Source organism: Vulpes lagopus, chromosome 5 (assembly GCF_018345385.1).
Source record: "Vulpes lagopus strain Blue_001 chromosome 5, ASM1834538v1, whole genome shotgun sequence".
NCBI lineage: Eukaryota > Metazoa > Chordata > Mammalia > Carnivora > Canidae > Vulpes > Vulpes lagopus.
In genome coordinates this window covers 12,204,618-12,228,680 of record NC_054828.1, presented here as the reverse complement: position 1 = coordinate 12,228,680, position 24,063 = coordinate 12,204,618, and the positions used below count along the sequence as shown (strand labels likewise).

Sequence of the window (24,063 nt, the reverse complement as noted above, 5' to 3'; positions counted from 1 at the left end):
AGAGAGTGAGTATGCAGGTGAGTGGGGGAAGAGACAGAGGGAGAGAATATTCAAGCAGACTCCCACTGAGTGCAGAGCCCCAAGGTTCCATCTCACATGGGGCTCGATCTCATAACACATGAGATCAGGAAATGAGCCAAAACAAAGAACTGGATGCTAAACCTACTGGAACCACCCAGGCACCTCTCATGTCATTAATTTCTTTTTAAAATTTTTTAAAAGATGTATGTATTTATTTATTTTTCATGAGAGACACACAGAGAGAGAGAGGCAGACATAGGCAGAGGAAGAAGCAGGCTCCACGCAGGAAGCTGGACATGGGACTCAATCCCAGGACCTCAGGATCACACCCTGAGCCAAAGGCAGACGCTCAACTCCTGAGCCACCCAGGTGTCCCTCATGTCATAATTTCTGAACAGGAATTCTTTAATCTATTCCACAACCTTTGCTTTGTTAGGGGGCAGTGGGGGGGGGGATGGCCAGTTTTCTACCTCGAAACTTCTTTTATACATTATAATTGTTTTTTTCATATATATGTCTGATGCTTCAACTTCTTTGGAAATACTTTTGCTTTTCCAGTTTTTTTCGTCAATTTTACTTATATGATTTACTACAAAGTCCCTTATTTTGCTAGTTGAGTCTCAGAAAAAAATTGTTCACAGATATTTCTCTTCAAAAGCACATCAATATTTAATGGTAAGAAGCTTTGTTTCTAATCTAAACTCATGACACTTCCAGCTTTAAACTGCTATGTCAACCAGCCTATTTTGTTTTATGCCAGTAGAGATTGAGTCCACAAGTAAGTACCACAAATATATCAAAATTTCATTATGGTAAATGTAATTTACTCTTCATCTAAGTAACTCAAAATAATGGAAACATGTATATATAATAGAATCTAAAACATATAGTACGGATCACTATGTTAGAATACAGTTGAAGAAATATAACCACAGCCCCTCCCATCTGACTTCAACACTGGTAGCATAAGACCTGAATGAGTTTACTCCAGCAAGCTTACACAACAGGTCCAGGTCCAGTTAAAAATAGCCTGGTTTAGCCTTCAGGTCCACAATATCTAATAGGATATACTGGTTAGTTTGTCACTTCCTTTAACCCTATGCCTTTCTGTCCAGCCTACAACTGAGGACCTAATTATTAGAGAAATGGCCATTTGAAAAAAAAAAAAATTAAGTGTCATGAGAACACAGATAAACCAAAATAAACTGAGAAAACAACTAGTATCTGTAATTCAGAATTAACTGTATTCACCATTTTTATTTTCCTATTCTTTTCAGCACAATTAATATTTCAAAGAATTGTGGCATATGAAGATCATTTGGTCCAATACCTTCATTTTATATACAGGAACAGGAAAGTCATGTAAAACGAAGCTATATGCATATGACAGAGGTGGTGACACTACAGATTGAATCAGAATCCAGGGTTCTTCAACTTCATTCACTATACTACTACTAACTTAAAGGTAAATCGATATTCAGAAATATATTTGATAATGACTTAAAATTTTCTGATTCTAGACTTCAATAAGTTAATAACTAAAATACTATTTATCTCATTGCAAAATAGTCTAAAATAAAATATTACCTTTCTGAAAAAACATGGCAACATTTGAAAACCACCATTTGTGCTTCTCATCTGCTCAAAATGAAGCCTCAAGTGTACTGTAGGACAGTGACTTAGTTATGTTACATTTACAATGCCAAGCCCACTGCTTAACACACACACACACACACACACACACACAAATCTCTCTGAAACTTCAGAACGTCTAGAGTTGAAAGCAACCTCTCCTGCCCAGCCCTCAATACTATAAAGCTCAAACCTCCCATTATAGCAAATTAGCAAAATACTATGAGAAATCTATGCCCTAAATGGTACCAGGTCAAAAGACAGAAAGCTTATAAGCATTTCATCCCACCATAAAACCGTCACATCAAACAGTACCTTAAAAAAAAAAAAAAAAAGTTATAGCCCTTAGCTTACCTGGACAACAGGATATTGATAATCCATACAATATACACCATACATAGCAAAGGGGAACAAAAAATCTTTGGATAAAGACAGTACCAAAAGTGTCTACACTTTTGCCCTGCTTGCTCTGGCTGTGCTGTCCAAAGGAACTAAGTAAGTAGTACCAAAAAATCTTTGGCTGACTCCCAGTCTATGCAGATAGGTATGCTGGCTCAGATGATGAGGTTGGAGCCTGGTTCAGCCCAGGCTTCCACCCCAGTAAGATTCAAAACTACCCAGAAGAAATGTTCAGGGAAAAAGCAAAAAGCTCCAGATAGGTATGCTGGCTCAGATGATGAGGTTGGAGCTTGGTTCAGCCCAGGCTTCCACCCCAGTAAGATTCAAAACTACCCAGGAGAAATGTTCAGGGAAAAAGCAAAAGGCTTTCAGTGACAGACTGAAAGCTATACTAGAGACTTGCTATTACTGTTGGTTTTAAACTGACAACTCCACCAAAAACTCAAGAGGCAAAGAATGACAGCCAGGGAAAAGAACACAGGCTCCTTAAAGTGGCAAACAAAAATGGTAGGAAGCACAAGGTATCCAAGATAAGGATATATATGTTCCAGGCTTTAAGTGCGTCAGAGAGAACACTCCCAATCCAGGACATGGAAAGGCAGATGGGACTGGTATTATTTCTCTATTCCTTCTTGGGCAGGATGGTGCGCACGCGCACACACACGCACATACAACACACACACACACACCCCTTCTAACTGTCTCCGGCAGAGACAGGTGCTAGGATTAACAGTATAAAACCCCTCTGTCGTGGAAAGGAATGGGAGAAAAAAGAAGTCACACTGCTACATGCAGTAAAGGGATCCCTTTCATGACAGCGTATGTTTGTGTATCATTTAACACCTCCTTCACTATGCTTTAACAGAGGCTGGGACAGCTGGCAGGATCAGGACTAGAAAAGAGGAAGGTGGCCCCAACTCTGAGGCAACATGAGTCGACTGGAGACCTTAAGATATGCAAGACACTCTCTCAGCTGTTCCAATCAAACATGTAAGGATTAACTCCGGCTGCTTCCAAAAAAAGTGGGGGTGGAAAGGTTTTTTCAGAAAAGCCAGTTGCTTTTCCTCTTTTAGGAAGCTGCTATACCCACCCTACCATTAAATACAAACACACACGTGCACACATATTTCTATAACAAATATTAAAAGCAGTAACAAACATGGGCAGGTGTTAAGTCAGTCTGATAAAGCAGGTTAGCTTTCTGAAGTCTAAACAGCCCATCTAAAACCAGAGAACTGAAGTAATTCTTAGAAAATAGTACATGGAGTTGAGCAGAAAGTAAATGCTTAGTAAGAGACACACTGTTTTTAAGTATTGCTCCTAAGAAATCCCCTACTTGGGGCAAGCATTCAAAAGTTCATAATGATAAATAATTCTAAATTAGTTTCAAGGGCTATGATCTCTCTATCTAACCTTGGAGAGCCAGTAATATTATAACATGTTTCAGTAAGATTAAACCTACGAGGATTAAATGGAACTGTGAGGCATCTGTGAGAGTTTATGTACTACTGTGTTGCCACCCCCCGCCACCCCCCATGCAGGTTTTCTCCTTTTATGGTCACTGCATTTTATTTTAGGATTGTTCAGAAGAAATTGTTTTTTAAGAGTCAAAATGGCCTTAGTACATCTAAGACAGTTCTCTTGGTTAAACATTTTCCTCAAATTGGTTCTAAAAGATTAGGAGGATCATTGTAACTACAATGTACTAGACAATGTACTAGACAAAGTTCAGATTGCCGGTATTCTGGGGCCATGTGTTCTGTATGAGAGACAATAATGCATCAATTCAGTACAATTAAATAAAAATTTACTGAATATCTACTGCACACTAGGTACTGTGCTTAAGCACTGGCAATATGAACAGACATGGTTTTGTTGTTGAGGACTTTATAGTTCGGGGGGAAGCAGATAAGCACGCAGGTAAAACGAAAAGCCAAAAGGATGCTACAGCACAAAATTAAACACTGTGAGCAACTTCTCATACAAGGAATGAGATTTTTTTCAAAGTTGCTCTTAATGAACACGTCCATTGTATCGCTTTCTCACCACCACAATTTTGAGAGTCTGTTTGTCAATTCTTAAGGGAGTATCTGAACCTCACAACATTTTTTATCTGATTTGTCACACACTAAGGGCCTATAATACATTCTAACTGTCCCCTATATGGTTATTAAAGTGGTTTTCTATCCCCTATACAGTGATTAAAAAATTAAGAAATAGCAAAGGTAAATGTTTCTGTATTAAAATCTTATACTATATTTCTACATCTAATCAAATCATTCTCTAACCCTTCTTCTTCCTTGTACGCCATTCCCATTCCATTCCATTCCACTTCCACTCTACTTCATCTCATATACAGCAGTACTTGCCACAAACTATGACTGACAAATTTCATAAGTTAATTCTGTTCAGTATTTGGTGAGTTAATTACAGATGATGAAGTTCCCAGATGGTACTGTATTTAAGATGACATATTATAATTCAAATTCTAAACAGCTGGTATATTTAAACTTGAAAATGGTCTCCATATACATTACTGAGGGCCTAGTCAATTTCTAGAGCTTTAAATTCTTCTCGAGTATATATCTATACATACAAAGTGAAAAGATGTAACTGATCGTTCATTAAATGAAAAAAATTATTACTGAATAATGTGTACGTGTATTTCCATATTTTTAAATGCACATATGTATCTCTATATGTCAATCAGTAAATCATGCAATTTCTAAGCTTTATGTCTTACATGTCATACAGTTATATGTATACACACATACATATATATAACTTATTGACATACCACAGATGCCATATATATATACTATCTATTATATGTAACATGTAATATATTTATACACATACACACACACGCACACACACACACACACACACACATTATAGGCATAAGACAAAACCTGCACCTCTAAAGGGTAGGATGGCGGGGAGGTAGTTGGCTTTATTATTTTAGAGAGAAACTTCTAGTATGTTCAAACACATTTAAATTAGCCTTTGGCACTCCTATAATATATTTTTTATTTATAAGTTTAAGGGAATCAAGACAGGTTTTCCTTTGAGTATAAGTAGTTTAAAAACTAGCAATCTTTCTCAGTCTCATCTATATTAACACAGTTGCTTTACCTATATGATAGCCTTACTATAACTCTCTGGAGGATAGAAATGATAAACAATCTTATTCATGTCTTAACCTAGATTCTGCCAAAACTGTGCCCAGGTCTAGTTTAAATAAATAGTCCCTCAGAAATATGGCAAAACAATTGATTTATTTGAATGATAACTCCATGTATACTACTTCTTGCCCTTTGACTCATCTCCTGTAAAAAAAAATTCAAATTGTTATATAAGACCAGTAACTTAGTCAAGCTAAAATTCAAAAAAATACTTATACCATTTGAAAAAGCACACACTTTGCAATATTATGAATGTTTTTATAGTAGTAAAGTCTTTGTGTATTGACCAATTATAAATACAGAAAATGGCCTTTCACATATATTTCTATGCATCTCTTTAGTAAAGACACACGGACTACAAATTTCAACAGTCGGCATATCCATAATGTCTGTTAGATGGACTGTAATGTTATCAGAGAGAAATAGACCTAGTGATATTTAAGACTGAGATATCTAGAAACTACTTTGAGATTTATGAAATTTAAGTTTTGATAAGGATAAAGTAGACAATTTACCATCATCAGTCCCATACCATAGAACATGATTGGTGATAATGCAATGTAATCTGTACCATCTACAGTCGAGGTATCAAGAGTTACCAAGTACTGGATAGTCAGAAAATATCTGAGGTTCTTCTCTTTTCTACTTTCTTCTCATTCTTTTTTTCTTCTCTCCTTTTCCTTCCCTTCTCACTAAGCCACAATCCTACTATGAGTGTGCAAAGATACTAGAGTTAGGCCTCACGGTAGAATATTTAAGCACAGATTGCAAAGACCTCTCTGCTTTAAGGTATAAAATTAGTTTTAGTGACAATAATATTAGAAGATTCCAAAGACTGCTGTGTAATGGGATAACATAAAAGTTAAAAAAAAAAAAAAAAGACAGGGCTTGAGACAGATGAGGATGGAAGGGATGAAGGAAAGAAAGATATGTATGTAGGCAAAATATGTATTTAGAAATATGCAAGACTTATTTAAGGATCAGTGTGACCAGTCTAGATGACTGGGTGAACAGTGGCAAATGCTAAGAAAAGTAGGCTGGAATCACTGTGGAGGGTTTAGGACATCAGGCTATGTATTTTAGACCTTACCTTCAAAGACAATTTGAGAAGGAAAGCATGCTACAAAATTAACATTCTGTGAAAATGGCTCTAGTGGCCACAGGAAGAACAGAAAAGTCAGGGAAGCCAATTAGAGGATAAAATTACAATAGTCTACAGATTATTAATGCAAAACCACGTTAGCCATAGGAATAATGAAGGTATAGATGTAGGAAACATTACAAAGGCAGCATCCACAGGAACTGCAGATTGTTCAGATACAGGGTATGAGAGAAAGGGTAATTAAATATAACACTATGGTTCTGAGTCTAGTTGATTGGCCAAATAAGTATCCCACTAATAAAACAGGAAAATCGGAAGTATAAACTGCTCTGAAGTTATGGCAGGACATCCAATAGGAAATGTCTAACAAATACTCAGAGGTGTAGGTGGCAGTCCCAGAAGAGAGGTCAGGGTTAGAAATGAAGAGCCAACAGGAGTATGGGAGGAACAGTCAAGGGCAGAATGTGGCTGACTGTTCTCCCACATTGAATTAGTCCACAGTATTTTTCTTTCAAAAAAGAAAAGATAGAGAAGACAGATGAAAGAAAGAGAGAGAGAGAGAGAGAGAGAGAGAGAGAGAGAGAGAGAAAGAACGAACAGTGGATACAAGGCACAGGGCTGAAAATAGAACCTTAAGGAATACTCACTTCTAGAAGGCAGAAATAGCAACAAAGGATAAAAAAGATTAAGCAGGATCATGTACTATTCACAAAAGCCAGGACATAGAGAACATCCGTTACTATTCTTCTACCCTATGTCCCTTACACTAGGGGAGGCATTTCATAAACTGATACCAGAGTTGAGTATATAGCAATGTCAAGTAGAAATACAGAGAAGTTTTTTTAAAAAAATGAGAATGTAGGAAAGATAAACTGAATTTAGTAAATAAGGGGATCAAAACAAGTTTTGTGAGAGAGCTGCTTTTGTAATATCAGCAAAAGGATGGCAGTGAAATTAATAAATTCACAATCCACATGGAAAATAGACACAGTATCTGCATATAAATTTTAATACAACTATCTTGGGATCCTTGCTTGTCTTCCAAGTGACAATAAAGTACAAAAATAATTAGTGATACATTCAACTACCCACTGTTGTCTCGGTCAAGGAGGACTGTTACCTTGTCTTGTTTTTTTGGCTCTGTGCCTTTGATCATATTGTTTTCTTACCTATTTCAAAATGACCAAACCTTTAAATGGATCCCTTCCATGTCTACCTTCATGCTATCTGTTCCATGAAGCTCTTCCTGATTACTTCCAGACAGAAGTAATTTCTCTTTTGTCTGAACTTCATGGTATTTTACCTTTAGCTGACTAATGGCACTTACTACTTTCTATGTTTTTAGCAATACTTGTTTAATCTATTAGATGATTTCTTTAAGGGCAGGACCTGTCTGACTCCATATTTCTCTCAAAGAATTAAGCCAATACCTTTCACACAGCCCATGCCCATCAGCATGTGAGAAGGGAAGGTTCAAAATCACCTGAAACTGCAAATCAGGGTGAAATGAATTAAAAACCAGGCACAGATCACCTCGCATTTGTTCCTTCAGTCAACATTCATTCAACCAAGATATCCTCAATGTTGTGTGAAGCCCTAGGAATAGAAAGAGCTGATGGCAGGGGAAAGAAAGCAGAAAACAAACACCAAAATACTATTTGACAAATGTCAAATATTGTATTGGTGTGACCTGGGAAAAAAGCCACGGCTGCCACCACTGCCACCATCGAACTTCCCAGGGTGATGGAAGCCAGGAATAGTTCATGAGCGGTTAATACTTGAAATGAATTAATCCGTTAAAGAGTTTTCCAGGGGACCTGGGGAGGGTGGTGGGAGGCAGTGTAACAGCATTCAAATGCATATAACAGTATGGCATGGGCAAAGTCATACCGAGGGTGCGTACAGAAATGTTGGCAAGTGAATGAATATATGCACACAAGTCAAGAGCCTATTCAAAAATATTCATATAAAATTCTGTTGGTTCTAAGGTACTGTGAGGACTGTTGAATTTTCTACACCAATGAAAATGCTTGAAATTATACCTACCAGAGAATAGCAAATCATGGTTAAGTACAGAAGAACTCCTTTTTATGACACATGGTACAAAAGGAAGTATGGGTAGTAACAGGACAGGCCATGCTATGGCTGAAATGCATTCTTCTATTTGGAGAGAGACACAAGGCATGCAAATGGTGAGGCCAAGGATTAGCATTTTTGTTAGAAGTGTCTTTCATTACTCTTTCACTCTATACCAGTACTACTAAGAAGTAAAACGTATCCATAAAAAAAATAGGCCAATAGACATTCACTGTAAATCCAGAACGACAGTACATAAAGGGTAAGGGGAAAGATATCTCTTAAAGCAGAAAATAACTATAAATATTAAAATACTATTTGGAAAATACATCTACAAATGATTCTACATACATTATCTTATATAATAGAGCCTTTTAGCTTCCACAGAAACTTTTATCTAACTCATTCATAATGCCTCTGTGATATATTACAAAAATCATCGCACTATTTTAGAGCCCCTCCAGTAAGAGGTGGAACTTTTCCTCCACCCCTTGAAACCACTCTTAGCCTTCCTTATGACCAGCATTAGCCACTGGGCCATTAGCAAATGTGATACAATCAGAGGCTTGACAGGTATTTGTTCACTGGACTTGCCTTCCCTTGCTACTCACCGGAACCCTGAGACTACCGTGTGAGGATGGATGGAAAACAAAGTAGAACAGAGATGAGCTGTTCCAGTTATGCTCTCATGACCAATCAGCTTGCCAACTAGTTGCCAGATGTGAAAGTCAGGTCATCCCAGACCACCCAGGTCAGTCCAGACAAGAAGAACCATTCAAATTTCTGATCCACAGAATTGTGAACACATAAATTAACACTGTTTAAGCCATTAAATTTTGGTTGGAGAGGTTTGTTATACAGCAAAACTTAACTAACCCAATCTCATTGTATAACATTAAGAATATATGCCTCCACACAGAGGCCAATATCATCCTTTTTTTTTTTTTTAATTTATGATAGTCACACACACACAGAGAGAGAGAGAGGCAGAGACACAGGCAGAGGGAGAAGCAGGCTCCATGCACCAGGAGCCCGATGTGGGATTCCATCCTGGGTCTCCAGGATCGCGCCCTGGGCCAAAGACAGGCACTAAACCCCTGCGCCACCCAGGGATCCCTATCATACTGTCTTAATCACTGAAGCTTGAAATCAAGCTGTGTTAGTTCTCCAACTTTTTCTTTTTCAAAACTGTTTTGGCTTCTAGGTCCTTGGCATTTCCATATAAATTTTAAAATTAGCTTGTTAGCTTCTATAAAAAATCTACTTGGATTTTGATTGGGATTACACTGGATCTAAAGATCAGTTTGGTGAGAATTAATATGCTGGGAATATTGAGTCTTCTAGACTGAAAGAGCTGATGTATATCTCTTGATGACCAGTGTATATCTCTCAGAGTACATATCCACTGTTCAAAAATAGGTTTTCAAGTTTATGAATACCTTTTCTCTAGGTATGTACTGAAATCAAATGCTATACCTGAGGTTTATGATAGTTCACTATCACTTTTCTGAAGTCTACTGGATCCCATAATACTCACATCCCTTCAGACAGTGTGGTGTTGGTGTCAAGGTAGAAAAATACATCAGTGGAACAAAATAGAAAATGCAAAAATAGATCCACAGGTACAAAGGCAATTCAGTGGATAAAGAACAGTGTTTTCAACAAATGGTATCAGAACTGGATATCCACACACAATGAAAATGAACCTAGATACATACCTTATATACCATATACAATATCTGGTCAAAATGGACCACAGACTAAAATGTGAAAGGTGAAATTATAAAACTCCTAGGAGAAAACCTGTATGACTTTGGATGAGGCAAAGGTTTCTAAGATATGACGCCAAGGGCACAGTTTGTAAAAGAACAAACTAATAAAATGAACTTCATTAAAATTTTCTGCTCTACAAAAGATACTGTAAGAATATAAAGACAAGCTAAACTGAGAGAAAATATTTGCAAAGCATGCATCTGATACAGGACTTATATCCAGAATATATAAAATCTCTTCAAACTCAAGCATAAGAAAACAAGTAACCCGTTTTGGTTTTTTTTTATTAATGAGCAAAAGATTTGGACACTTGGCCAAAGATGATACAGAGATATCAACAAAGCAAATGAAAAGATGCTTGATGCCATTATTCATTCAGAAATTAAAACTACAACAATGCCACTACATACCTATTAGGAAGACTCATATTTGAAGGATCAACAATATTAAATGCTGGCAAGGCAATGGAGGAACAGAAAGTGTCAAATACTGCTGGTGAGAGTATCAAATGGTATAGTCAATGTGGAAACAATTTAGCAATTTCTTAAAAAGCTAAACATATACATACCATATGATCCTTGCATTCCACTTCTAAGTATTTATCCAAGAGAAATGAAAACATAAATTCATTTAAAGACTTGTTCAGAGAAACAGCAGCTTTATATATCAAAGCCCAAAACGGAAAAAAACTAACTGTCCATCAGAAATAAATGATGAACAAATTATGGTATGTCCACAATAACCTATTATTTGGCAACAAAAATAAATGAACCATTGGTATATGCAATGATTTTTAATGAACCTCAAAATCATTATGCTGCATCAAACAAACCAGGAAAAAGAGTATTTACTGTGCTTCCATTTTTACAAAATACTAGAAAATGCAAACTAATCCATGCTGATAGAAATTGTATCAGCCTGGAGATGTGGAGGGAGAGTTGGAAGAATAACAAGGGGTATGAGGGAACTTTTAGAGATGTCAAAACTTATCAAATTATAAGCTTTACATATGTGTAATTTATTGCCTATCAATTAAACTTCAGTAGAGCTGTTAAAAAAATAAATGAATTCCTGCCTCATGTGCTGCAATGAGTTTGTGGAGGGCTAGTTCTTTTCTTTGGGGAGAGGGTAGACTGGTAAAGGGAGTTGGGGAAAGTCACTAGCGTCCCTACAACATTACAGAGGAAGTCTTATTAAAAGGAAGATTATGGGTATGGTGGCAAATTAGGTATGAGATTTAAGCAGAAGTATAAAAGCAGGCTTTTTTAAAAATCACTTCTGATTAGTCTAGTTTAGATCTCTGCTGCATACCACCTTAGCACTAGCACATGTCCTTTTCAACTTGTCATGAATGTAATTTCTGCCTCTTCCAGCCTAAGGCGGTAGGGACCATATAATCTATCTTATTCCTCGAAGCATCCCTAACACCTAGCAGAATGCCTGATTGGTGTACAGAAGTCACATTAGTGTGCAGTTAAGAGCTGTGTAACTTTGAGAAAGTTATTTCACATCTCTCTGCCTCAGGCCTTGTATCTGGAAAAAAGACGATAGGAATGCCTACCTCATTGGGTTGCTAGGATGATTACATCAGCCGGCATATGAATACGCCTGGTATTCGACGAGTGAGTATTAAGTTAGAGCTGCTCTTACCGTCACTGCCATCGTCATCAACATCATCTCTGATAATTTAGGAAGGGCGTTTAAAGGAGATTCAGAATTATCTGATTTATGAAGCCAGATCTATATCTGAAGGGTAAGTGGCCTCGATAGGAAGCAGAAAGCATCTGAAGAGCTATATAATTGTGTTAGAGGGAGGAAAGACAGTAGCGGGGAAAGAGGAAGGAAGAGGAAACTCCCACACATGTGCAGTGTAGGGCAATGCACTTCTGTCAGATTACTCAGTCAAGTGAGAAGACCACGCTTGACCAGGACGGCAATATGAATATGTAAAGGAGCAGAGAAAGTACAAGTGATTTTTATCTCAAAGCACATCTTCTTGAGTGCAAAGCAGGTAACATGTTCTCTTTTTAACTAACAGTACTGAAAAACAATGAGAAACCATTTCCTTGTGCTCAAAATAAACAGCTACCCCAAAGGGTAGACCACAGGGTCTTGGATTGTGCTCACTATGCTTGCGCCTTACAGATGAACTGTCGGGCATCACCTGACTCTCCTCCATACTGGGGACTGGGACAAGGCTCTGATAGCAGCAATACAGCAGTGTGGGAATCCTTGGGTTGGCACGAGCCCCTTGCTCAATTCAGACCTGTAATCTCTTCTGACTTTGATTTAATGCAGCAATTACTGGTAATGTGGTTTGAAGGAGATAAATGCCCAGTGTAGCCGGCTGTCGCTTACTCTGCTCACGATGCAAGAACATTTTTTAATTAAAATTCTCTTTATGATAAAGGAGCTGCTTCACTGAACGTTTCTGTGCAGCCCTGATATGGAGCTCCCCCCAAAGCGGATTAGAAATCAAAGTCGCCCCTCCTCACTTCTGGTAAAGCATGCACACACACAATCACTCCATCACCTAAAGTGAGTTCTTTACCCTAAATATTTCCCATTTATAGAATTAGATCCTGGTAACAACTTCTTGCCACTTCCCACAATCTCAATGTCAGCATTACAGCCCTGCCAGTAACGAAGACATCTTGCATTTTTGCAAAGACGTTCCCTTAAATACATTTCCCTTAATTTAAATAAAGTTCCCTTACATAAATACATAAGTTAAGTTCTCTTAAATACTTTATTTCCTTTAAAATGAATATGCAAAATAAACATTCATAACCATATATGCATCAAAAGACTGTACCTACTTCATTTGGAAGAAATAAAGGATAGCTGAATATAAAATACCAATAGTTCTAAAGGCCAGTTTAATTTGTAATACCAAGGTTTACTTTAACTTTTTATATTTAGGAATCCTTGAGTAATTTCTGTAAGTGAAATAATCATAGAAAGATTAAAATAGAGCAGCCCGGGTGGCTCAGCGGTTTAGCGCCGCCTTCGGCCTGGGGTGTGATCCTGGAGACCTGGGATCGAGTCCCACATCAGGCTCCCTGCATGGAGCCTGCTTCTCCCTCTGTCTGTGTCTCTGCCTCTCTCTCTCTCTCTCTCTCTCTCTCTCTCTCTCTGTTTCTCGTGAATAAATAAGGAAAAGAAAAGAAAAGAAAAGAAAAGAAAAGAAAAGAAAAGAAAAGAAAAGAAAAGAAAAAGATAAGATTAAAATAGAGTTGACCAGGCTATTTTTCCCCACGACATAAAACCATCATGTTTTAGCAGTTGAAGGACTCTACATTAGGTACTCCAATTATTAGTTAAAAAACAAGAACCACCACCACCCAACAACTAGAGGAAGTAATTATGTGGGGAAAAGTAATTATGTGGGGCTATACGAGAAATCATTTGGTATAGGTTTACTGGTTCCTGAATCCATCAGTAAAACTTTTGGTCCAATTACAAAACTTCCCACCCTAAAAGCAGAAATAAGAAAAAAAAAATCTTATGGTTAGCTAAGATCTATTATTTTTATTGCTTGGAGAGGACAGTCATTGACAATTATACTTTAAGGGAAAGAAGGGAAGAAACAGCACAAGATCCATAGCAGTTATGTTCTGTTAAGTGGAAGCAAAGAGATCCAAGACGAAACATGTATTTTCTTTTCCTAAGGCACACAGCACAATTTCAATGTGAAGGTCAAAAGGTAATAAGAACTGATTTTCTGTTCTAGTATAGAAGAGTGGCATCTCAATTATAATCAATTTAACTATATTTTTTGACTAAGAGCCTCTAAACTCAAATGATATTCCCATTTTAGAAGAGTGCCACATGCCTTCCTGAGAAATCCAAGACAAGCACTAGATTCCCTCTCAGGAGGCCTTGCAGAGACTTACTTTAATCTTGGGTATAAGAATACAGAACTGGTGTTATCCTTGCAATACTAATGCTACTCTGGAGAAGTACACATGGACTCTACAGCTCTTTGCGAGAAAACTGATCTTCATTTTCAGAGACAGAGAAAGATACCTTTGGAAAAGCAACTATATGAATACATCCTACACACACACACACAAACCCTGACCCCTGGGAAAGCAGTCTGGCATAATTAACAAGATTAAAGAGGGATTTAGGATAAGTAAGATGAAAGTCTGATCCTTACAGGATTAAAACCCAAATCCTAATATGAATCCAACGATTTTTAAGATCAACACCATATAACAGGATTAAACCAATAGCCGCTTTTGTTTTCATACTGGAAACAATCACAGTTGGCAAATCCAGGGCCTCCAGCACCACCTCAGTGGTTAAACAGTGTGGAGTTCAGGGCTAAAAATAGGGCCCTTACTCCAACTCCATTTGCTGACTGCCCTATTTCCAGAGGTCCAGAATCCCTTATGTGTAATTCCAAAGCCCAAAAAGCTCGGAAAACTACCTTTCTCTCTTACTTTCCTTCCCATCAGTTTTTTGTGCTGGTGGAAGAGAGGTTCATTTGGTGATAAAATGGGACAACACCATACTTGGTGTAAGTATGCAAAAACATTGAGCTGCAAATGTTATGAATGAATGTGATTACCAGGTGTTGCCCACAGCCAACTAGGGATGTATACACCCTAGTGTATGTACTGGCTTTCCTTTCCAAACTATAAAATACTCCCCCAGTTATGATATAATAATATCGGAAAAAAAGACTGTAGTTCGTTCCTTAGCTTAAAAGTAACCGTGACATGAATAACGGCCAACCAGGAAAACAGATTTAAATTGCTGACATTTTACATGCAACAATATGTAAAATAATTAACTAGCAAACTGCAGCCAGTATGTTGCGGATGGACATGCACCGGGGATAAATTAGGAGAGAAAGAGAGACCCAGCTGGAACCATGTATGTTCAGACTATTAATGCATTTTAAGAATGGCAGCATATTTTAAGGAAGATTTCTCAAAAGTGTGGCTTAGGGGTAAGTGACAGTATTTACTTCTCTTGGAACATTTATATTTATACATTAATTTACACAAATTTCTCTTTGACAGAAAACCTATCAATTAACATAAAATAAACTACTGGCTTCTGCTTCTGGAAAGAAGGATTACATATACTTTCCCCCATTTCACCCAACTTAAAACCCTAGACATCTGACATATTAAACAAATATAAAGACTCCACTTACAGGTAAAGAAGAAAGCAACCTGGAATGGGACCTCAGGACATATAGTGAGCTCCCTGGGTTTTCTCTTTGCCTCATGGAGCCTGGAAGCTCCCACAGAACCTGGAAGCACCAATGGGCACAAACAAAAAAAAAAGGACCCAAGGGAAGCCTCTTCTCTGCAATCAAAGGACAAGGGAAGGGGAAGCCCAGCGAGACAGAAAATTTTTAGACTGCTCTAATCCAGCCAAACCCAACCTTGGTCCTACCCATGTTTTAGCAAAGACCTAGTAGGGAGCCTAAACTTGTACCTTACCAGGCTATTCTCAGGCATCCCAATAGCTGGGCCCAAGTGACATTAGGGGAGGAGAAATAAGGAGCCCCCATGTTCACCCCCCCAGACCTATCAAACTTTGAGGAAAAAAAGAAACATAGAAGAAAATCTTTAGGACCTAGGGGCTAGGCAGAGTTCTTTTTGACTTGACACCAAAAACATGATTCATAAAAGGAAAAATTGATAAATCAGACTTCATGAAAATTAAAAACTTTTGTTCTATGAAAAGACAAGCTACAGAACAAGAGAAATGTTGGCAAACCACACATCTGACATGGGACTGTATGGAATACAGAAAGAACTCTTAAAACTCAACAGTATGGAAACAATCCAATTAGAATCTGGGTAAGATACTGAAGTTTCACCAAAGAGGATCTACAAATAATAAATCAACACAAAAATATCTAACATTGTTAGCCATCAGGGAAATCAAATCACAACTATGCATCCATCAGAATGACTAGGGAAGAAAAAGTTACATCAAATAATGGTGAGGATGGAGAAAAACTAAGTAACTCATACATTGCCGGTGGGGGCATAAAATGGTGCAGCCACTGGAAAACAGTTTAACATTCCCCTAAAAAAGTAAGTATGCAATTACCCTTGGATTGTTGGCAATGGTACACCTATGCATCTACCCTCAAGGACTGTCCACACAAACATCTACACACAAATGTTTACAGCACCTTTATAGACTGCTCTAATCCAGCCAAACTGGATAGTAGGCAGAAACTGGAAATGACCCAGATGTCTTTCAACATGTGAATGTTTAAGCAAACTACAGTACATCCAAACCAGAGAATACTATGAAACAAGAAAAAGGATGGACTGACACGTGCAAGGACCAAGATGAAACACCAGAGAACTATGCTGTTTTACGTAATCTCAAAAGCTTATGTGCTGTATAATTTTATTTATAAAACATTCTTGAAAAGACAGAATTACAGAAATGGAGACCAAATCAGTGGTTGCAAGTTAAGGAGAAGTACAGGCAGGTGGACATGCCCATGGCTATAAATGGGTAACACCCAAGGGATCTTTGTGGTGGTGATAAAAGTGTTCTGTCTTGACAGTGTAAATGCCAATTTCCTGGTTGTGATACTGTACTATAGTTTTGCAAGATGTTACCACCAATGAAATACATGGGATATCTAACCAATTTCTTGTAACTGTATGCAAATCTATGATTATCTGAAAATAGAAGTTTGGTGGAAAGGAAAGTCTATCTATTGCTATAAAACACATTACTGGGACAATTAGCAAACTGGGATGTGAGCTGCATAGGAGATAACAGTACCTATATGAAATGTCCTGGTTGTTTTAAGTGTACTGTGTACACTGTGTTTTAAGTGTACTTATTAGAAAATAAGTAGGTATTTTGGGCTAAAGGGACATGATATATGTGTATGTATCACACACACATATATTTTAATTTACTCTCAAAGGCTCAGAAAAAAATACAGAGAGAATAGTAAAGCAAATGTGGCAAAATGATAAGGAAAAAAACTTTTGGGGTGAGGAATATATTCATTACCTTGACTGTGTCACAGGTACTTACTTATGTCAAAATCTCACCAAATCTCACTTTAAAATATGTGTAGTGAATCCATAGTTATTCCAAAATACAGTTTAATTAAAAAAAAAAAACTACTAAGCCCTGAAATACAGAATACTCTAAATATATGTTCCAGCAACTTTATATTTTGATGTCACCCAGAACACTACAAAACAATTATGCCTAATGTTTATGATTATTGTACCATGTACAGAATTACCAAAACATTTTATGGCCTTCACAATGTATTCTTTGTGTTTACTAGACACATAGCTGCCCACAAGATAAGACAAAATCAGTATGCAGATACCTCTTCACAACAGCCTTTGTGTTTATTACTCATGTTTCTTTTTTTTTTTTTTATTACTCATGTTTCTTAACTATGTTAACTAAAGGTTGTTGCTCTGGTAAGGGCTATTAGAACTTAAGAAAGGTTTCCTCTATTAATATGTTTGGCTTTTTTTCATTAGCATTCTTTGAAAATTATTTTATGAATAAAAAATAAGGTGATAAACTCCATTTGATCATCAGTTTCAGAGTTAATTTTTTTTTTAATTATCTACAGAGTTAAGTTCCCTTCAACCACCTTAGCCAAAAACAAAGTATGAATATCAAACAAAAGATACAAATACTTTTAGACAGGATTATTTCATCAATGTAATATCCAACACTGCATATCACATCACTTTTTTAAAACTAGGTTTTATTTTACCTATATGAACTATTAAAACAGGAAGGGAGGGAGGGTGGGAAGAGGGATTAAGATAGAAGTTCTGGTTCGAATCAATTAAGGATCAATACTAAATTGTAGAATCTTTCTAGAAAAGTCTGGGTTAATACTACAGTACTTGTTACTTCCCACTTAAAACCACCATGAGAAAGGAAGGACCTATCATGGATACTTTGAAATCATCTTTCAATACTAAGATCACATGCACAAGATCCTGAAAAAGTGATCAAAATCACATTTCTTATGAAACTGTGTCCAAGAGTAGGTTATTACTCACCATCTGAATCAAAAGAATCTATGAAAATGAGTCCCTGAGTTCTAAAATATCTGTGAGAGCAAGAAGAAAAAACTGACTTGCTATCTCCTTCCCTTCCAGCCCAACCAGGCTGTCTCACTCAAGCTCGCTAAGCTTTGGGCTAACAAGTTTAAGAATTCATTCCTACCTTCACCCAAAACATGTAAAGGTTGTTAGACCTGTGACAAAGCAATGGATTGACTCAGCACCCCAATCAAGCCTGCTACATGTTTTTCTACAAGGGTGCCTAGCCCACAAGTATGCACAATGTATTTGTCGAAATAAAAGAAAGCTAAATAAAGGAATAGTGTCCCCAACCTATTTACTAGAGTGGCCTTGGACCCCTAGTGTTCAGGCGCCAAGAGTCATCCCCCTAAAATACTGCCTGGCCTATTTGCCTAAGCATTAGTAGCCTGGGATTCTAGACTGGCCCATGGATCTTCGATATTGCCTGACCTTTCAGGTCCTACTCAACCCTGGGTGAGGAAGCCCACTCTGGCTGTGACTGTCTTACACATATAGGCCTTCACCCCACATAGATCACCTGAATCCAGTCTGCCATCTCCATCCTAACTATAAGCTACTCAAGATGGAAACCTACAACTCCACATTGGCCTCTGTGATCTTGATTCCCTGTCTCGTACTTCTATGCTTTTAGTGTAGAGCAATTCTGTATTTGTAACTTTTTAGTAGGGTAAGATTTAGTTTGCTACCAGCATATTCTTATGATGTATCATTTTATACAACAGGATACTTGACTTGTTCAGAGCCACAGTGAATGACAAAACCTGGATTACCACTGTTTTTTCAGTATCTTCAGTCCAGCCCATTAAATAACATATCTCATATCTCAGCTGTTATCAATTATCCTCAATTTTTTAAGTACTAGATTAAAAAGTTAAATTCCTTAAAATCTAGATTCTATTACACATATATATTTTTTAAAGATTTTATTCATTTATTCATGAGAAACAGAGAGAGAGAGGCAGAAACACAGGCAGAGGTAGAAGCAGGCTCCACGCAGGGAGCCGGATGCAGGACTCGATCCTGGGACTCCAGGATCACGCCCTGGGCCGAAGGCAGGTGCTAAACCGCTGAGCCACCCAGGGACCCCCTATTACACATATTTTTATCTTGAATTTAATCTATTCTTCATCCACACGTCAAACAACATTAATCATCGTTTGGCCTCCAAATACTTCCTGTGGCATCAAGGTCACTAAATTCTGGCTAAGTCTGGGTAGAGGGAGATGACAAAAGAGTTAATGCATTCTTAATATGGTTGGGCTTCACAGGGCCCATGATCCTCTGAAAATTGTGTGCAAAATGTTGTAAATATGTACATTGTTCTGGGGACCTGGTCCAGAGCTTTCATTAGATTCTCAATGAGGTTCAAGACCCAAAATGAAGATTAAGAACCAACAGGCCAGAAAATTAACAGGGTTTTGAGATAATTCCTTCTTTATGGAGCTGTTCCATTCAAACACTTCTATTTTTCCCTGATGAACAACTAATATTTCTAGTTTAGGTATTTCCCCTAAGCTCACATCCTAATCCTACCTCTTTTGAATGTTTCCCTTTGATTAAGGGACCTTTATTTTATTTTCATTTCTAAACCTCTCCTCCTTTCACAAAACCTCAACTGCCTCCTCCTCTAAGGGCTAGGCCCAAGATCCAAATCCTAGTCCCACTGTCATTCTTCCAAGTCAGCAACCAACTGACAAATGTTCCAGCTCCAATATTCCAACTGTCCTATTAAGGGGCTAGTCCCCTAAGAGAGATCTTTGTTGTATGTGTGTGTGTGTGTTTTTTTTCCTTAAACAGTTGTTTAAACCAATCTGGCTTCAAATCCTCAAGGGAAAATGTGGGGTCGAGATCCTGTTGTGCCTTTGTGGCCATGCCTGAATTTTCCTCCAGTCATCCCACAGCTTTCAGTCTGAACATGCTGTAATGACATCCTGCTCCTGCAGACTTACTAAAGTGGAAATTCTTTTGTCACCCTAAACATTAGAGACTTGAAATCAGTGTTTTTTAACCATTTTTGAAACCCCTGTCCTACAACATTTGCTCACTTTTATCTTCTGAATCTTCCAACAACCTGGAAGAGTATATATAGCCTTACTTTCTGAAATGTTCAGTAGGACTCAGAGGTTTAAATATAGTCTCTTTCACCCCAGCCCCAGATTCTGATTTATATCTCCTCATCCCTGACTGAGATCATGGCTCTAAACATATGGAATGTAAATACAGACTTACATGGCAAGGTCCCTGAAAAAGGTTATAAAATAGTCATCTATAGGCAAAATGATAAGGATAACAGAAAAGGGCTTTTCAACAACCTCTGTCATAAGACAAGTAAACAAAAGTGAATAAAAAACAATGGGAGTTTCTGGTTAATGGAGAACTGTAAGGCAAGAGGATCAATAGAGTAACACAGAACCATTCTGAAAATATCTGGATCACATAATGAACATCAATACTGCAGAGTATGTGCACACAATAAAGGATACTTGGCTAGATTTATACAGAGTACATGCTTTTCTGGATAAATGGCTGATAAAAGCAGGTCTCAATTTCCTCTAAACAATAGTAGGGTATGTTATGTTTTTACACGTTGACTCTCAGTTATTTGAACTTTCAAGATGTGTTTGGAGGCAACAAGGAGTTTAATGAACTATATATATTCTTTTGACTTTTTATTGAGAGATGCATAAGGAAACATGATTTAGTTCACTTACCAATACAACGAGAGATATGGCTACAGAGAATATGAAATGCAAAGAAAACAATTCACACCCACTGTATTCTGGACTGCCTTTATTATTATTAAAAAATATATGTATTTTTTCCACATTAGAGTCAGCACCACTTCCCCGACCCCTTGCTTGTCTTGCTTCCATCAGTTCAAAACTGTTAATTTTAAAGGTTTGTTCTTCTTGCTCTTACTTCTTCATGCCAGTTGGCTTCCACTCAACAGTATCATGGGGGAGTTGGTATGCTGCTACCTCCCTTGAAAGCTATTCTAAAAGGTCACTATTTTTCATTTGTGTTAAGTACCTGGGGAGAGATAGACGAAGGGAAACTAAACTTTGGCAGTGCATAAACATGTTTCCAAGATCCATGCTTTAAAGTATCACTGGGTTTCCTGAAGTAATGTGTGTTGCATGGCTAAAGGAGAGCAGAACAATAGAAATGTGAATGTAAGATAAGGAAATAAAAACAAGGAAGGAAGCTGTGAAGGCCCAGTGCAGAAGTTCTGAGCAGCAGTTTAGTGGAGCTCCAGATTGAGCGTAACATTGGCAGGCAACAATGAAAACACAGATGGTGGCAAAGTCCTGGGAGCAAGGAGTTTTTCAACTAAAATAAAGACTGGTCAAGGTGGAGATTGGGAAAAGACTAACTTCCTGCAGGAAGAGGTCAAGATCCAAATGATCAAGTATTAATGATAATCTGAGCTGTTCTTAGTCAAGGGGTTCAGTGTGAGAGCACAAGGCAAAATCTGACTATCCTAGTCCCACGGAAAGGAACACCATCAAACTCTATTCAAGAAAAAGAAAACCCAGATCCAATAAATGTTTTTAAAAGTCACCAGCAAAGGACACCTAGTCGGCTCAGCAGTTGAGCATCTGCCTTTGGCTCAGGTCATAATCTCAGGTCTGAGGATCAAGTCCTGGATCAGGCTCCCCATGAGGAGCCTGCTTCTCCCTCTGTCTGTGTCTCTGCCTCTCTCTCGGTGTCTCTCATGAATAAATATAAATAAAAATCTTAAAAAAAAAAAGTCACCAGCAAGAAATGGTTGAGTGATTCCTTAGTGAACTGAAAGGGGATTCAGTGTTGGGTACCGGTCTCAAGGAAAACTAGAGTGCCACCACACACCAGAACAAAAAGACCAGGCAAGGAGACCAGCCAATCTAATAAGAGTAATGTTTAACCTCTGGCACATGAGTAATGAGGTACCAGATTTAAAGACCATGCTAACTAGTGGAAAAGTAGCTCCTTAACATAAGACCAGATTAAGCTTTCTAATTCAGAATAGAGAAATGAACTTGCATGCTTACTGTATCCATTGCTAGGCAGGGCAGGAGCAGACAGAGACCAACAATTTTGAGCAAGATGGTACACTGGAGTTCAAATCAGTTCAACATCTACTAATGAGTACCTGATAGGTGTTCAGCAATGTGCTGAGTGCTGGGACATTGAGAATTCATCCCTGATTTGAAAGAATTTATAGAAGAAACTAGAGTAGCCTGTCCATGACCACTTACCATAGGGCTGATATCCAGATTTGATGTATTAATGACTGTAAAATGTTTAGTATAAAGGCTAGCAAATAGTTGGCATTCAAAAATCAGTAGCTGCTAATCTGCATCCTTAAAATTATCACCACTATTATCACCATACCTATTAGTGTGTTGTAGGGAACAGATTTTTAAATCCTAAAAGAAACAGCTTTAAAATGTGCAGTATTCACTTCCATATGGTTTCTTACGACTGTGCCCATCAGACCAAGGATTTATTTTTTTCTTAAGATTTACTTATTTATTCATGAAAGACACACACAGAGAGAGGCAGAGACACAGGCAGAGGGAGAAGCAGGCTCCATGCAGGGAGCCCGATGCAGGACTCAATCCTGGATCCCAGGATCACGCCCTAAGCCAAAGGCAGGCGTTCAACCGCTGAGCCACCCAGGCATCCCGAGACCAAGGATTTATATTAAAACTAGGACAAGACCTCTCCCCACTCATGATCCACTTTCTGCAACAGTTTTACTGACACTGTTTCTGGCAAACTTTCTCCATCAGTCATGGAAATGTTAGCACCAACAGTCTTGCACCCATGTCACCCATTTTTCTACATCCTGTGAAGCTCACTTCAAAGTTTGTTGTTGATATTCACAAAAGAAGAAAAGCCACTGAAACTGGAGAACAACTACTTTCAAATGTCACAGATCAAAATGGAGAAATGGGGGGGGGGGGACACAGCACAAGGCCCTTCCTTCTCTCAAGAGAAAAAAAATACATCACTGTTATTATCAACTCCCATAATGACTTGGAGGTGTTAGCAAAAGCACACATGAAAAACAGTATCTCTAGCCTCTCCAGGCTAAATTTTATGAAATAATGCTGTGAGGTACCTTGCCTAGCAAAGGCAGCGGACTAGACAAAAACAAACCCAGTATGTTCTAAAGTAATTAAAAAGCAATTTAAAGTTTAAAGGTTTGTAGTATGTTTAACAGAAAGAAATATAAACACTCCATAAACTTGCTAAACTTGTTTTTTAAGAGAGAGAGGGAGGGAGAGGGAAGGGAGCAGAAGGAGAGGGAACCTCAAGTAGACTCCCGTCTAAGTGCAGAGCCCAACATGAGGCTCAATCCTAGGACTCCGAGATCATGACCTAAGCCGAAATCAAGTTTTAGACTTTAACCAAGTGGGTCACTCAGGTGCCCCCTACTTGCTAAGTTTGTAAAGAGCTAACAAATACAGTAAGCTCATAAGTTCTTAAAAAATACACCCAATTCAGGGAAGGGGTGAGCAGAGAGGAAAAAACATGAGAATAAAAATGCAAAGAAACAAAAACAGAGAAAAGAAACAAAAAGAGAGAAAGAGAAACAAAAAGAAAAGGAAGGGTAAAAACAGCAAGGACCAACCCTAAATACACCAGGGATAGAGGAAAAGAAGAGAGGAAAATGAAAATGGAAAGAACACTGATTGAATCAGAATGAGTCATAGTTACTGACCAGTTCAACACTTTTGCTTCACCGATGGAAAAAATTGTGGTCTCACAAGGTTGAGTAATTTCTTTGAGTTTACAGAGC

At 37.9% G+C, this 24,063-nt stretch overlaps 1 protein-coding gene across 15 annotated transcripts in view; it reads right to left on the bottom strand.

The window, feature by feature from the left end:
- Positions 1-24,063, bottom strand: part of RBFOX2 (RNA binding fox-1 homolog 2) — a 277,497-nt gene that overhangs the window by 105,363 nt on the left and 148,071 nt on the right. The window contains exon 1 of one of the 15 annotated variants that reach the window (XM_041755059.1): positions 2,008-2,534. The exons of the other annotated variants lie outside the window; for them this stretch is intronic. Coding sequence (XP_041610993.1) covers positions 2,008-2,052 — 45 coding nt within the window. The 5' untranslated portion in view covers positions 2,053-2,534. Of the gene's footprint in view, positions 1-2,007; positions 2,535-24,063 lie in introns of those variants that run through there. 15 annotated transcript variants of the gene reach the window in all.